This window comes from Sciurus vulgaris (assembly GCF_902686455.1).
Source record: "Sciurus vulgaris genome assembly, chromosome: 1".
In the NCBI taxonomy this organism is placed as follows: Eukaryota; Metazoa; Chordata; class Mammalia; order Rodentia; family Sciuridae; genus Sciurus; species Sciurus vulgaris.
The window spans coordinates 87,355,632-87,368,916 of record NC_136461.1 but is presented as its reverse complement, the minus strand read 5'-3'; the positions used below and the strand labels follow the sequence as shown (position 1 = coordinate 87,368,916).

At 36.0% G+C, this 13,285-nt stretch overlaps 1 protein-coding gene across 3 annotated transcripts in view; it reads right to left on the bottom strand.

Annotated features, from left to right (window-relative positions):
• Positions 1 to 12,284, bottom strand: part of AGL (amylo-alpha-1,6-glucosidase and 4-alpha-glucanotransferase) — a 78,865-nt gene extending 66,581 nt beyond the window's left edge. Inside the window, exons 1-2 of one of the 3 annotated variants that reach the window (XM_079102857.1) lie at positions 12,001 to 12,284; positions 11,300 to 11,449 (exon numbers count right to left, since the gene is read on the bottom strand). In XM_079102857.1, coding sequence (XP_078958983.1) covers positions 11,300 to 11,381 — 82 coding nt within the window. In that variant the 5' untranslated portion in view covers positions 11,382 to 11,449; positions 12,001 to 12,284. Of the gene's footprint in view, positions 1 to 11,299; positions 11,450 to 11,525; positions 11,773 to 11,799; positions 11,977 to 12,000 lie in introns of those variants that run through there. The other 2 variants (XM_079102859.1, XM_079102858.1) reach the window with 2 other exon arrangements.
• Positions 12,285 to 13,285: the final 1,001 nt, after the last annotated feature.

Here is a 13,285-nt window from a genome sequence, read left to right as displayed (position 1 = left end):
CCACACAGATATCTGGGGAAGAGCATTCCACATACAGGAAACAAAAGATGTAATAAAAGGTATTGGACTTATCCTCCTATCTGAAACTCAAAACAAGCAAAAATATCAGACAGAATATATGAATGGTTTTCAAACTTCTGAATAATAATCAAGAAGGAATATAGATCTCTGTGAGATGAAAAACAAGGTAATCTTGCAATTGCCCCACCTACTGTTTTGAGAGTTTCTAGGATGAAGTATAGAGAAGAGGAATCCAGGCAGACTCCATCTAACTCCATGAGCTGAGGAGATGGAGCTACGAGTCTACAGAGATCAAGTGCTCTAGAATTTGCAGAAGAGAATAGAGAATGAGGAGAAAGCTACACAGAAAACTCCAGAGATCTGCAGGACTTCCTCGAGTATCCAGCAGAGTACTGATGGTTGCATGGCTATGAGGAAAATAACTAAGACAAAAATAGTGCTTGCTCTTATGAGATAGAAAGGTTAATAATTCAGGAAGCATTTAGTAGAAAATTCACAAGAGATTTCTCAGCAGTGGGGAAGCCCTAGACAGAGCATAACTCTAGACTAGCTTAACAAATCAAAATTAAGACCCAAAAGGATTAAACTATTTCCAAGTAACTTAACTTCATTCCAGAACAAAGACCAAGAACATTTATTAAAATATGAAAATACTGAGCAATATAAGACCCATAATGCCTGGCATGTGAATGATTACCAGACAAATTGAGAAGCAGGAAAATACAACCATAATGAGGAGATTAATAAATCAACAGAAGCTGACCAAAGAAGGAATCCAACAAATATTGGAATTAGTAGATAAGAACATAAAATGGTTCTATTTTATATATGTTCAAAAGTAGAGACATGAAAATAATAAAAATCCAAATCAAACTTCTAGATGTGAAAACTAAATCTGAGATGAAAAATACACCAGAAAAAATTAACAAGTGGTGAAAGATGACAAAAAAGTTTAGTGAATTTGAAAACACAATAGCAAAACCTATGCATAATGAAATAAGAGGAAAATAATCTAAAATATTGAAAAAGAACAGTGACCTATGGGACAATCTAAGAATCTGAGTATATAGGTAACTAGAGTTCCCAAAGGATATGAGAGAAATGAGGATATTAAAAAATAATGTGAAATAAGAGTGGGTAAAACTATTCCAAATTTGATGAAAAGGACAAATCTACAATCCAAGAAGTTCAACAAATCCTCCAACAGGAAGCATGAAACAAATTACATCATGGAACATAAAAAATGAATTGTTCAAGAACAATAAAGAAAATATTTTGTAAGTAGCCAGAGGGGAAAAAAGATAGTATACACCAAGGAACAAAGGTAAGGATGACAACAGATTTCTCAGGAGAAACAATACAAACAAGAAGACTGTGAAGCAAAATATTGAATAGTACAGGCAAATCCTGTTTTATTGTGTTTTACAGATATGGTTTTTCTTTTTTTCTTTTATACATTGAAGGTATGAGGCAATCTTGCATCAAACAAGTTTGTTGGTGCCATTTTTCCAATAGCCCATGCTTTCTGTCTCTGTGTTACATTTGGGAAATAATCACAATATCAAATGTTTTCATTATTATTACATTTGATAATGTGATCAGTCTTTGATATTATCAGTGAAATTGATAATTTCATGGGGGCAACCATGAACCTCACCAACATAGAAAGAGAACTTAAAAAATAAATGTAAATATTCTGACTGCTCCTTTGATGGTTGATCCTCCATCTCTCCCTCTCCTCGAACCTATTTCTTGAGATAGAATATTAAACTTAGGCCCACTAATAACCCCACTCTAAGTGTTCAAATGAAAGGAAGAGTCACATGTCTCTCACTTTAAATCAAAAGCCAGGTCTGATTTAGTGTAGTGAGGAAGGCGTGTTGAAAGCCAAGACAGGTTAAAAGCAAGGCCTCTTGACCAGACAGCCAGTCAAGGCATGAACACAAAGGGAAAGTTCTTGAAGGAAATTATTACTGTTACTCCCATGATATGTGAATAAAAGAGCAAAAAAGCCATAATGCTGATATGGAGAATGTTTTAGTGATATGAACAGAAGACCAAATGAGTCACAATAATCCCTTGAGCAAAAGCCTAATCCAGAGGAAGACCCTAACACTTTCCAATTCTATGAAAGCCAAGAGACGTAAGAATAGGTTGAAGTTAGCATAGGTAGGCTCATGATGCTTAAGGAAAGAAGATGTTTTCCTAATATAAATATCAAAACAGACTCCAAAGTAGCAGCTGCAGTTAAGAAGATCTAGCTAAGATCATTGATGAAGGTGGCTACATTAGACAAAAGATTTTACATAGAGATGAAACAGTCTTACACTGCCATCTAGGATTTTCATAGCTCTAGAGAAGTCAATGCATGGCTTCAGAGACAGGCTGACACTCTTGTTAGGGGCAATGCAACTGATGCATTTACACTGAAGTCAGTACTCCTTACCATTCTGAGAATCCTAGGGACATTAGGAATTATAGTATACCTACTTTGCCTGTGTTCTATAAATAGAACACCAAAGCCTGGATGACAGCACATCTGTTTACAACGTGGTTTACCAAGCCCACTGTTGAGACCTACTGCTCAGAAAAACAAGACTCTTTTCAAAATATTACTGCTCATTGACAATGCACCTGGTCATCTCAGAGCTCTGACAAAGATGTACAATGAGATTAAAGTTTGCATGCTTGTTAAAACAACATCCATTCTGCAGCCCATGGATCAAGGAATAATTCCAACTGCTAAGTACATACGAATGTATTTATTGAGTGGTACTAGGGATTGAAACGTGGGAAGTCTTTATCTCTTAGTTATATCCCAGCCCTTGTTTTTAAATTTCTGTTTTGTTTTGTTTTGTTTTGTTTTGAGACAGGGTCTCAGCAAGTTGCTCAAGCTGGCCTCAAACTTGTGATTGATCCTCTTGCCTCAGCCACCTGAGTAGCTGGAATTAAAGATGTGTACCACTGTGCCCTGTCAATCTTATTATTTAAGAAATACACTTTATAAGACTAAAGTTGACATCAGTAGTGATGGATCTGGTCAAAGTAAACTGAAAACTTCTGAAAAGGATTGCTACTCTAGGTGCTTCTAAGAACACTCATGATTCATGGGAAGAGGTCAAAATATCAAGTTTAAAAGGCATTTGGAAAAAGTTTACTTCAATCCTCAAGGATGTCTCTGAGGACTCAAGACTTCAGTGGTGGAAATGATTGATGTGATGAAAATAGCAAGATAAGTAGAATTATAAGTAGAGACTGAAGTTATGACAGAATTGCTGTAATTTAATGATGAACCTTTAATGGATGAGGAGTTATTTTGTATGGATGAGCAAAAAAGTAATTTCTTGAAATGGAAACTACTGGTAGATGGGGTGTACACTGTTGAAATGACACAAAGGATTCAGAATATTGCATAAATTTGGTTGATAAAGCAATGGCAGGGTTTGAGCAGACTGACTTCAATTTTGAAAGAAGTTCTATGTGGATAAAACACTATCAGTGTCACATGCTATAGAGAATTTTTGTGAAGGAGTCAATTGAGATGGCAAACTTCAATGTTACCTTATTTTAAGAAATAGCTACAGCCACCCCAACCTCCAATCACCACAGTGCTGATCAGTCAGTAGCCATCAACACTAAGAATGATCATTAAAGTATCGGATGATCATTAGCGTATTTTAGCGATAAAATATTTCTTTCCTTTCCAACCCTTCCTTTCTTTTCCCATGCTGGAAATCAAATCCAGGGTCCTATACAGGTGAGGCAAGGACTCTATCACTGAGCTACACCTGCAACCTTAATAAATTATTTCTTAATTAAGGTATGTACATTGTTTTTAAAGACAGAATGCTACTTTACACTTAATAGATTACAGTATAACAAAAACATAAATTTATATACACTGGGAAACAAAAATACTGTGTGATTTGCTTTATTGTAGTGGTCTGGAACAGAGCCTGCAATATTCTAGGTACGCCTCTATGGTCAGCATAGAATTCCACACCTGGTAAAACTACCTTTCACAAACAAAGGTTTTAAGAACCAGGTTTTTCACTGTCAGAGAAAGTTGTTACAAATAAACAAGGTGTGGGAGAACTACAGTGAATCTTGAACTGGATATGATTCAGAGGTAATAGTATAAATTGCAGTTTATAGTCAGTTTGGGTCAGGTGTAATGGTGCATACCTGTAATCCCAGCAACTTGGGAGGCTGAGACAGGAGGATTGCAAGTTTGAGTTCAGCCTCAGCAACCTAGCAGGGCCCTAAGCAATCTAGCCAGGGCCTGTCTCAAAATTTAAAAATTAAAAAATATGGCAAATACTAATAATAGGATTGGTGATGTAGCTCAGTGGCAGAGAGTTTGTCTAGCATGCTGGAGGCCCTGGGTTCCATCCCTAGGGAGGGAAGGAGGGAAGGAGGGAAGGAGGGAAGGAGGGAGGGAGGGAGGGAGGGAGGGAGGGAGGGAGGGAGGGAGGGAGGGAAGGAAGGAAGGAAGGAAGGAAGGAAGGAAGGAAGGAAGGAAGGAAGGAAGGAAGGAAGGAAGGAAGGAAGGAAGGAAGGAAGGAAGGAAGGAAGGAAGGAAGGAAGGAAGGAAGGAAGGAAGGAAGGAAAACAGATTAGTTTTTCTACAATACAATACGAAATAATGAAAAACATATTTTCTGCAAATATTTCAGTAAAACACGAGAGAATAATAGACTAGATAGTGTTTCAGTAAAACACTAATCGAATTCTGTGACTGCCAAGAGAAATATAGTTTACTTTTATACTGCAATATGGATAATGTAAGTAAATAGAAGTTCTAAGCATTTCTGAACAAAGTTATTATCTAATGATGAGTACTGTTAATTACATTCCTGGATTGGACCAAAATATGGATATACATGTATTCTTAGTAAATGGTATTAGCAAAACAAAAACAAATTATCCAAATGGTGTTATTAAGAAACTAAACACCCTGAAACTCACTTTTCACATTGTACCATAAAATTAAGAACTTCTTTTCCAATGAACTATATACACAATTTTTTCTATAAAATAATTCAACACTAATATATTAAGAATTTTTATAGTTTTGACCTAATACTTTTATATAGGTGTATATTTTTTTGAGGAAATAGTGATGCAAACAGAGGTCATGCATTAGAATATTTATATTTTTTTCTTTTTTGTTACATTTTATGTGTCTATATCAAGCTTTTGAAATCTTTTCGAGAAAAAAGTATGGCTGAAACATGGTAGTAAGAAGGTAATATACATTCAATAACATAATAAGCAGTGGGGAAAAAGCAGTTACAAAATTGTTTAGATGGTGTGATCCCAATATTTTTAAACAAAAAAGTACAGAAAAGTAGTCTTTTTTATACATTCTTATAATTGGGGAAAGTCATTTTAAAATTAGAGGTATAATATGAAAGGATAGATTGAGAAATAATTGCACATAGAACTAAAACATGAAATAAAGTAGTGACTATGAGAATCATATATATCTATATTTTTATAAGAATGATTAAATTTATCATAAGGGAAAATGGTGACATTTCGAACATGTAAAAATATCAGAGACTAGCTGATTGGACATATTTAAACAAACTGTTACCTGTTACATTTATACAAATATTGTTTTTCTAATTACACAAGGATTTAGAGAATTTGTAGTACAAAGGTAAATCTCATCTAAAATCTTTATACAGTACTTGGATAAGTAGTCTAACTTCAGGAAAAAAAAGACAAGCATTCTTAAAATATGAGTATTTATATAATATATAAATTCAACAGACTATGTGAAACGCCAGAGAAAAATTAAAGGGATAAGATACAAATGAAACAAACACTTCTTTAATAACTGATTTTATTTATTAATAAATGAGAAGTCTTTCAACTCTCAGTAAAATTAACATTGATACTGTCTGTGAAAACAATGTGATTAAATAAATTTCATTATTTTTAAAGGTCTTTAATATTCTGTAATAAAGTGATTCAAAGTTCAAAGTTCTATATTTTGATGAGTGGTTTTAATGGCCTCAAAGATGGAAAAAATATTGTACAATGATACCCAAATCCAAATAAAAGGCAACCTTAGTGGCTTTGTTCACTAAACTATGATATTAATCTTTAATCCCATTCACCAACTGTGTAAAGACTTTTGTTGAAATGCTAGTGAATTTATATTTTCTCTGACATCAGCAGTTGTTTTTACAAGCTAATCACACAAAATTCTGAAGCATGAATACAATAAACTAATGATTTGAAAACCAACTGAAATTCTTTATGTGAAATATTTTAAACAGATTGGAAAATTGGTTATCAATTTTATAAAGTGGGCAGGGGTTTGTTTACATGGGTGAAATCATACAATGACGGAAGCATTTCTAAAAACACATATTCAAATGCTTTTGCTACAGAAGGGAAACTATGCCCAGCTCAATATCTGTTTCTGTAAATCAAGTTTCTTTGGAACACAGTGATACCCATTCATTTATGTATTGCCTATGTCTGCTTTCAGGCTATAATGGTAGAGTTGATTAGCTTCAACAGAATGGGTAACCTGCAAAGCTGAAAAGATTTGCTATCTGAATGTTTATGGGAAAAAAAATGTGCCAAACTCTGCTCCACAGTTATCAATTTCCTTCAGTAAAGCAATTAACTTGTATCATCTGTGTATCTGAAAGAGTAAAAGGTTTTTGATTTTTTCTGACATTTTCTAAGTTTCATATTACAAGGCTACCTGTCATTCCTGAAAAAGACAAATCTCAAAGGGCAAGTCTCAAACACTTTCTAACTCATCTTTGACAACTTCAGTAGGGTAAAAGAGTCATTCCTGGTTATTCTTCCTCTCCTTACAAAGTTCTGGAAAGATTGTTTTGTTTTGTGTTTGCTGAATTGGGCTTTGAACCCAGAACTTCACACGTGCTAGGCAAGCCCCCTACCACTGAACTACATTCCTAACCCCTGTTATTTAAAATAATATAACTTGTTTATCTACTTAACTTGGCTTAAGTACATACATAATTCATGGTAACATACTGCAAAAAAACAAGGGTTTAACTGGAAGGTCCCCAGACCTATTACTTCAACTCTTTCCTCATAATGTCTTTTTTACTTTTAACTTATCTGACAGAAACTGGGAGTGTCAATATTAATTAGTATATTAGCAAAATTAAATACTTTTTTTTTTTGGTATTGGGGATAGAACCGGGGTACTTTATCACTAAGTTACATCTCCAGTCCTTTTTATTTTTATTTTGAGACAGGCTTTCCCTAAGTTGCTAAGGGCCTTGCTAAGTTGCTGATGCTGGCCACGAACCTGCAATCCTCCTGCCTCAGTCTCTCAAATGACTGGGATTACAGGTGTGTGCCACTGCACCCAGCTTGAGTTACTTTCAAAAAATTAAAATGGAAAAGAAGAAAAGGAAGAAAAGGAAGAAAGGAAGAAAGGAACAAAGAAAGAAAGGAAAATAAATTCCTATGTTGTCTTTCTGTGTCCAAATATATAGATCAGTGCATACTCCCAGAGGTCCAGAGTCACTCTATACCTCTAGTCCAAGTCACAGAAACTAAAATTTTTATATACAGTAAACGAAATACTAGAATGCCTGGCCTATGGAATAGGGCCTATTAATTATGGCCAATATTCCATAATTATTTACTCATCCTGCTAAAATTGGCTTAGATCATAGCAGTACATAGTGTGGCTATCTTATTCCTCATACTAAAACTAGGAATACTTTATTCAGATTTGTAATACATAGTACAGATTTTCAGACACAGGCAATACATATCCCTCTTGTACTCAGCTAGCAAGATGAGTGATAAAGTACTATTGTAAATAGAAATTCTTCCCTCCACATGATTTAAAGAAGCTGAAGCTCCTAATCAAGGAACCTTTATATGTAAACATTTTCTGAAATAGTAAAAAATGATAAATTTGACCAACCTATATAAAAGATGGAAGAATTCCAAATAGGGGAATACTAATTGTGTTCATTATTATGCCACTAAGTGACATAAGTAAAACAGGAAAAGACTCATGCTTTGGCTGAAAAGATAATTATTTAATCTTCTTCTTGTTGAATTAAAAGAATCTACAGAGATGTCAATTTTGAAAATTAAAAGAAATTCTTTTTTAGGGAAAAAAGAAAAGAAAAATGAAGAAGGGTTTAGTTGGTTGTCAATTAACTATGAAGAACTAAAAATTTCCAGTTTTTTCACTCTAATTGGTCACTAAGTTCTATGAATTTTAAAATGTCTCATTCTGTCCCCCTTTTCAACTCTGATATTGTTAAATCCTTATCTTTAACCAGATGCCTTTTTAAAGCTTTTTTTTTTTTAAGTTGTAGATGGACACGATACCTTTATTTTTTATTTATTTATTTTTACGTGGTGTTCAGGATCAAATCCAATGCCTCACATATGCTAGGCAAGTGCTCTACCACTGACCTACAACCCAAGGCCCCAAACATGTTTTTTAAAGAAACTCCTCAACAATTTCTTGTCCCAGTGTCCCCTTTCTTCAATTCATCTTTTATATCATAAATAAATTCTAAAATAATATGATCATATCATCGCTACAAAAAAAGCAACATATTCCCATTCACTGCATTTGCACAAATTTACTGTTTTTAACTAGTTACAAAGTCAACCACATCATTCTTATTTCAAAAGCTCTTCACAGTTCCCTCTTCAAATAGTTTAGCTGAATTTGCAATTTTGGGTAGATTTAATTGGAGTTGTAGGAGTCGATCAGCAAGTAATTATTAACTGTCCTACACTGTAGAAGGTTTGTAAAACTGTACTCATCTTTACAGATCTTCGACTCCAGTGGGAGTAAGGCTAACGATTGTTTAGACACTGCTTCATTGTTCAGTTCTTAACTGTTCTGTGCTTATTTTGTAATTGGATATTAAAGAAAGGAGTTAGTGAAAAATTAAGCAAAGATTTCACTGAGGACTCAGGTAGAATTTCAGATGAAAGCTGAACACAATGATAGTAAAAGGAATTTAATAGATAACAGAGGAATCTGATAGAAGTGGGGGTAAGGGCAAGAAAGAAAAAACACTGGGGAGGGAATTAACAAGAATGAACGGGGCACTATAAAGCTATCAGACACTAACGATGAGAAGCAATGAGGTAAAATCTTGGCTTAGAAGGTACAATCCAATCGTAGACTGTCTTGGAAGTCAGGCAGAGGTGTTTACCTTCAACTTTATGGTAGCCAATAAATAAAAAGGGAAGAGATTGCAAGAAAAGATTACCTACATGGCAATGCACAATCATCGCCACTCATTATCATATATTCATGAGTATTCCACGCATCCTAACCTTACACCACAGACAGTTTGGCAATAAATGATTTTTAAGTAATACTGGCATACTTTTTTAAATAAAAAGCTTCACATAAGAGTCACACTCCACTTTTTTGCACAAAAACTTGGCATAAAATCTGTGACAATTATGAGGTGATATATGGTATTTTAGCATTTATATTTGTTCATACAGAAGAGAAAGAGAGACAAGGAGGAAAGATATGTGAATACAAATTATAGGGTTTAAAGAAAGATTATAGATATAGAGAGAAATCACCAAAGAAAAGTATAAATTCTAGCCTGGCGAACTATGAAAACAACGACATAAAGAGAAATAAAGAAGGTTTAGGAATGGAGAAGGTATGGTTTTGGACACATGAGATTTAGGCATAACCAAGTAGAGCTATCCTAAGGCTATTCTGAAGTGCAATAACAGGACGAAGCCAAGATCCCCAATGGGAATTGAGAGGTAGAGACATCTTACCCGTGCTTTATATCTATGGAGGACTTTAGCACTATAAACCCATGTTATTATTAATTATGAGACTCAAAACTCAGGAAGTTTGTAGAAGGGCAGAATATCTTCATTTCACAAATAGAAAAATTAATGCTAAAACTTAATTCAACTTGCCCAAAGTCACACAGTTTGTTAGTAGCAGAGTGGGGAAAATGCTGATTCCCTACACTTATCATACACTTACTCAAAAGCTTTCATGAAGAAAGTAAAGCTCAAAGACCTCTTTTCAGGAGTTTTTGGCATAAAGGAAACAACTGAGGCATTAAGGATGCATAATTCTTTGAGGCCGGGAGAACAGAAGAAAGGATTCCTAGCAGATACTTGCAATTAATTAAAATGCAGAAGGGAGTCCAGTGAGGGACATTAAGTTGACAGGAATATAAAGGGGGTAAAGACGGGGGAAAAAGTCAAAACCAGAAAAGTGCAAAGTCAGGAAAGCCAAAAATGGAGTAAGTACTCAGTGATCTTAAATGCCACACAAAGTTGGAAGAAGAGGAGGGTTTGGCATGGTGTAACACATGAGATGGCTGAAGTTCAAAAGAAAAATAAATTTAACTCTTCCAATATTACAGAAATAACAAAATTTCTTCAAAATGTTTATCAGTGTCTATTTGGTACACCAGTAAGAGGGAGCTGTATTTTATTTTTCATATATTTGATTTCTATTTCACAAATTATATTCATATAAAATTACTGTGAAAAGTTTTTCAATGCTGAAAAATTACAAAACCTAAGAAAATAAAGCATCTATGAATCTGTTTTATAGAAATACAATCTGATCTTGAAATCACAGCTCAAATATATTTCAGCATAATTTCATCAGATATTTTTTATTTGGCAAGAAAATATTTTCAGTTTATCTTTCTCACATTTGGGAGCATTTTGATAAATATAAAAAATAGCTTATATTTCTGATGTATTCTATTTTACTAATTCAGAGGTTCAGTAAAGGAAAAGAGTGAGTTATAAAAAAAGCAAAGTAACATATATACTAAATGCAAAATCACACAGAAAGTATTTTCACTAAGTTTTAGAAATGCTATCAGAAATAATGTGGTCAATCTTCAGAGCATATATGCAGCTTCTATATTAATGTGGGAGTTTGCACACAAAGAAAACTGACCTATTTTATCCTTGTTCTAACATGACAGACATAAAACAGCTTTTAAATCAACTGTAATTAGTGAAATCTGTAGAAAATAGATCAAATTTTAAAAAGATTCTAGAAAACTTATCTAACTCAAAGTTTTGTTGTTTGGTGCTGGGGATTGAACATGAACTTACTCATGTTAAGCTCAAGCTCTACTACTTAAAGACATCATCCCAGTCACTAACAAAGTTTTTAAAATTTTAAACTGTATAACTAAGAAGAACCAATAAAAAAATTTTTAATTGCCCATTCATGAATTAAAATTTAAAAGACACAAAGGAGTTATTCAAACAACTTGGTACTGACCTTGTTCAAGTCTGAAGAGGGTCTTTTCCAGTTTTTCCATTTCGTTTAGTAGTAAAATTCGAATCTGTTTACTGTGTCCCATCTTGGCTTCTGGAGGTTTTGAAATCTTTCAGAAGAATTAAAGGAACTCCAAAATAAAATGAGTTACCCCTATGAAACAAAAAGGAATTACAAAAAAGAAAATAACTATTACCTTAAACTTTCCAGGACTGACAGTTGCACTTACATGTTCTAAATGTGATTTAACGTTAGCAATGAGAAAGAAGGAATCTTATAAAGATCCGAGAAGGCAAATTGTTTTCCCTTAAAACACAATGAGGAAGACTGAAGCAAATATACTGTATTGTAGATTCTTACAATGAAGACATAACAAAACCAAACATGTTAAAGCATTCTCAGAGAAAAGCAATACTATGTAAGAAAGCCGGAGTTGGAGGGGAAAAAATTCCCCGGTCCCAGGCCAAATGGCTGTCAAGTCTCCAAATGGCACTTCTGCTTACAGGAGATTAGTCTGCTCAAAGATAACAGGTGGGAGATCGCCCCATTCCCAAATTCGGGTCGGAAGCCACCAATGGGGAGATGAGAACAGAGGAAAGCAGTTGTCGCTCCTGGAATAGCTGTTGTAGACATAGGATGGACAGAGAGCTATAGATAGAAAGAATGCATTTCCCCCAGAGGCCAGCGGCATTCCTAGCACTTACGGCGAGCAAGCTATACGCGCGGCGTCTGGGACACCACAGCACCCGAGGCTCTGGCGCTAGTCGGGGGAGGGCAAGGGAAGGCAAGCAAAAGGGGAAAGGCCGGCTGCCCAGCCGTGGACAAACGCCGCAGCCCAGGGAGGCAGGGCGCGCTGAAGGGCAAAGGGAGGGGCGGTGGCGCGGGCACCCGCCTGGGCGTGAGGCCAGCGGGGAGTGTCCCCGAGACTCCGCCTCGCGCAGGCCCCCAGGAGGTCCGATTCCATCAGCCAGGGCAGGCACTTGCTTAGGTGGGAGTGAACCTAACCCTCGTCCACTTCCGGGAGCCTCCAGACCCACTAGCCCAGACCCGCTAGTCTCGCGAGAGTGTGTTCACCGCGGAGTTTGAGGCTGCAGGAGGCCGGCGTCCAGAGCGGCGGCTGCCGGCCCAGGACCGGAACCGCTGTTTCTCCTCATTTTAGGGAGGGTGCGGCGGCCTGGGTGCGCCCCTCCTTGAACAGCCTTCGAGCTTTAAAATTCTGTAGTTCTGGGCTACGAATTAGATTGAGCTGCCCAGCGAGATCTTCTCGTGGGAAGGGCTGAATGCTGGGGGTCATGCAACCTAGCTTCCGGTGCCCCTTCTACCACTGTGTTTCTTTGACTTTTTTCTTTAAAAAGTTGCCTAAGTTCTCTGAGCCTTGATTTCCCCGTGTTTGAAATAAGGTACCTGGTGACAGTCTCTGACATACCATCCTTACTGGGCTCCGTGGTGCACCCCTATAATCCACCCTATAATCCACCCCTATAATCAGGAGGCTCAGGCAGGAGAATTGCAAGTTCAAGGCCAGCCTCAGCAATTCAGTGAGACCAGCTCAAAACAAAACAAAGGAAGAGCCCACAACAACAAAAACAACAAACAAAAAGCATATCCTATCGGGAACATCTTCCTGAATGCAAACACAGGACTAAGTGGGTGAAGTGTGGCCAGTGTACAATGGAGAGAATGAATACTCCTAGTATTTACAACATCTGGTTGTATCAGATGCTCATCTGAGATTAAGCTGTACATATTTTACATCAGAAATTCTGGATTCTGTGCAGACGCCTAAGAAAATTTTATGCCTGAGGGAAAAGGAAAACCCATCTCCAGAGTTTTTCAAGGACATCTAATGGTCATGAGAAAATGGAAAAGAGGTTGAGGTTGTTGGCCAGGTATGGATAAGAATCTTGTTTTATTGTGAAATTATAGTTTTGTGGGTCCAAAAAGGATGCTGAGGGTTTTGTTTTTAATGCTGAAATATATGTTTCAGTA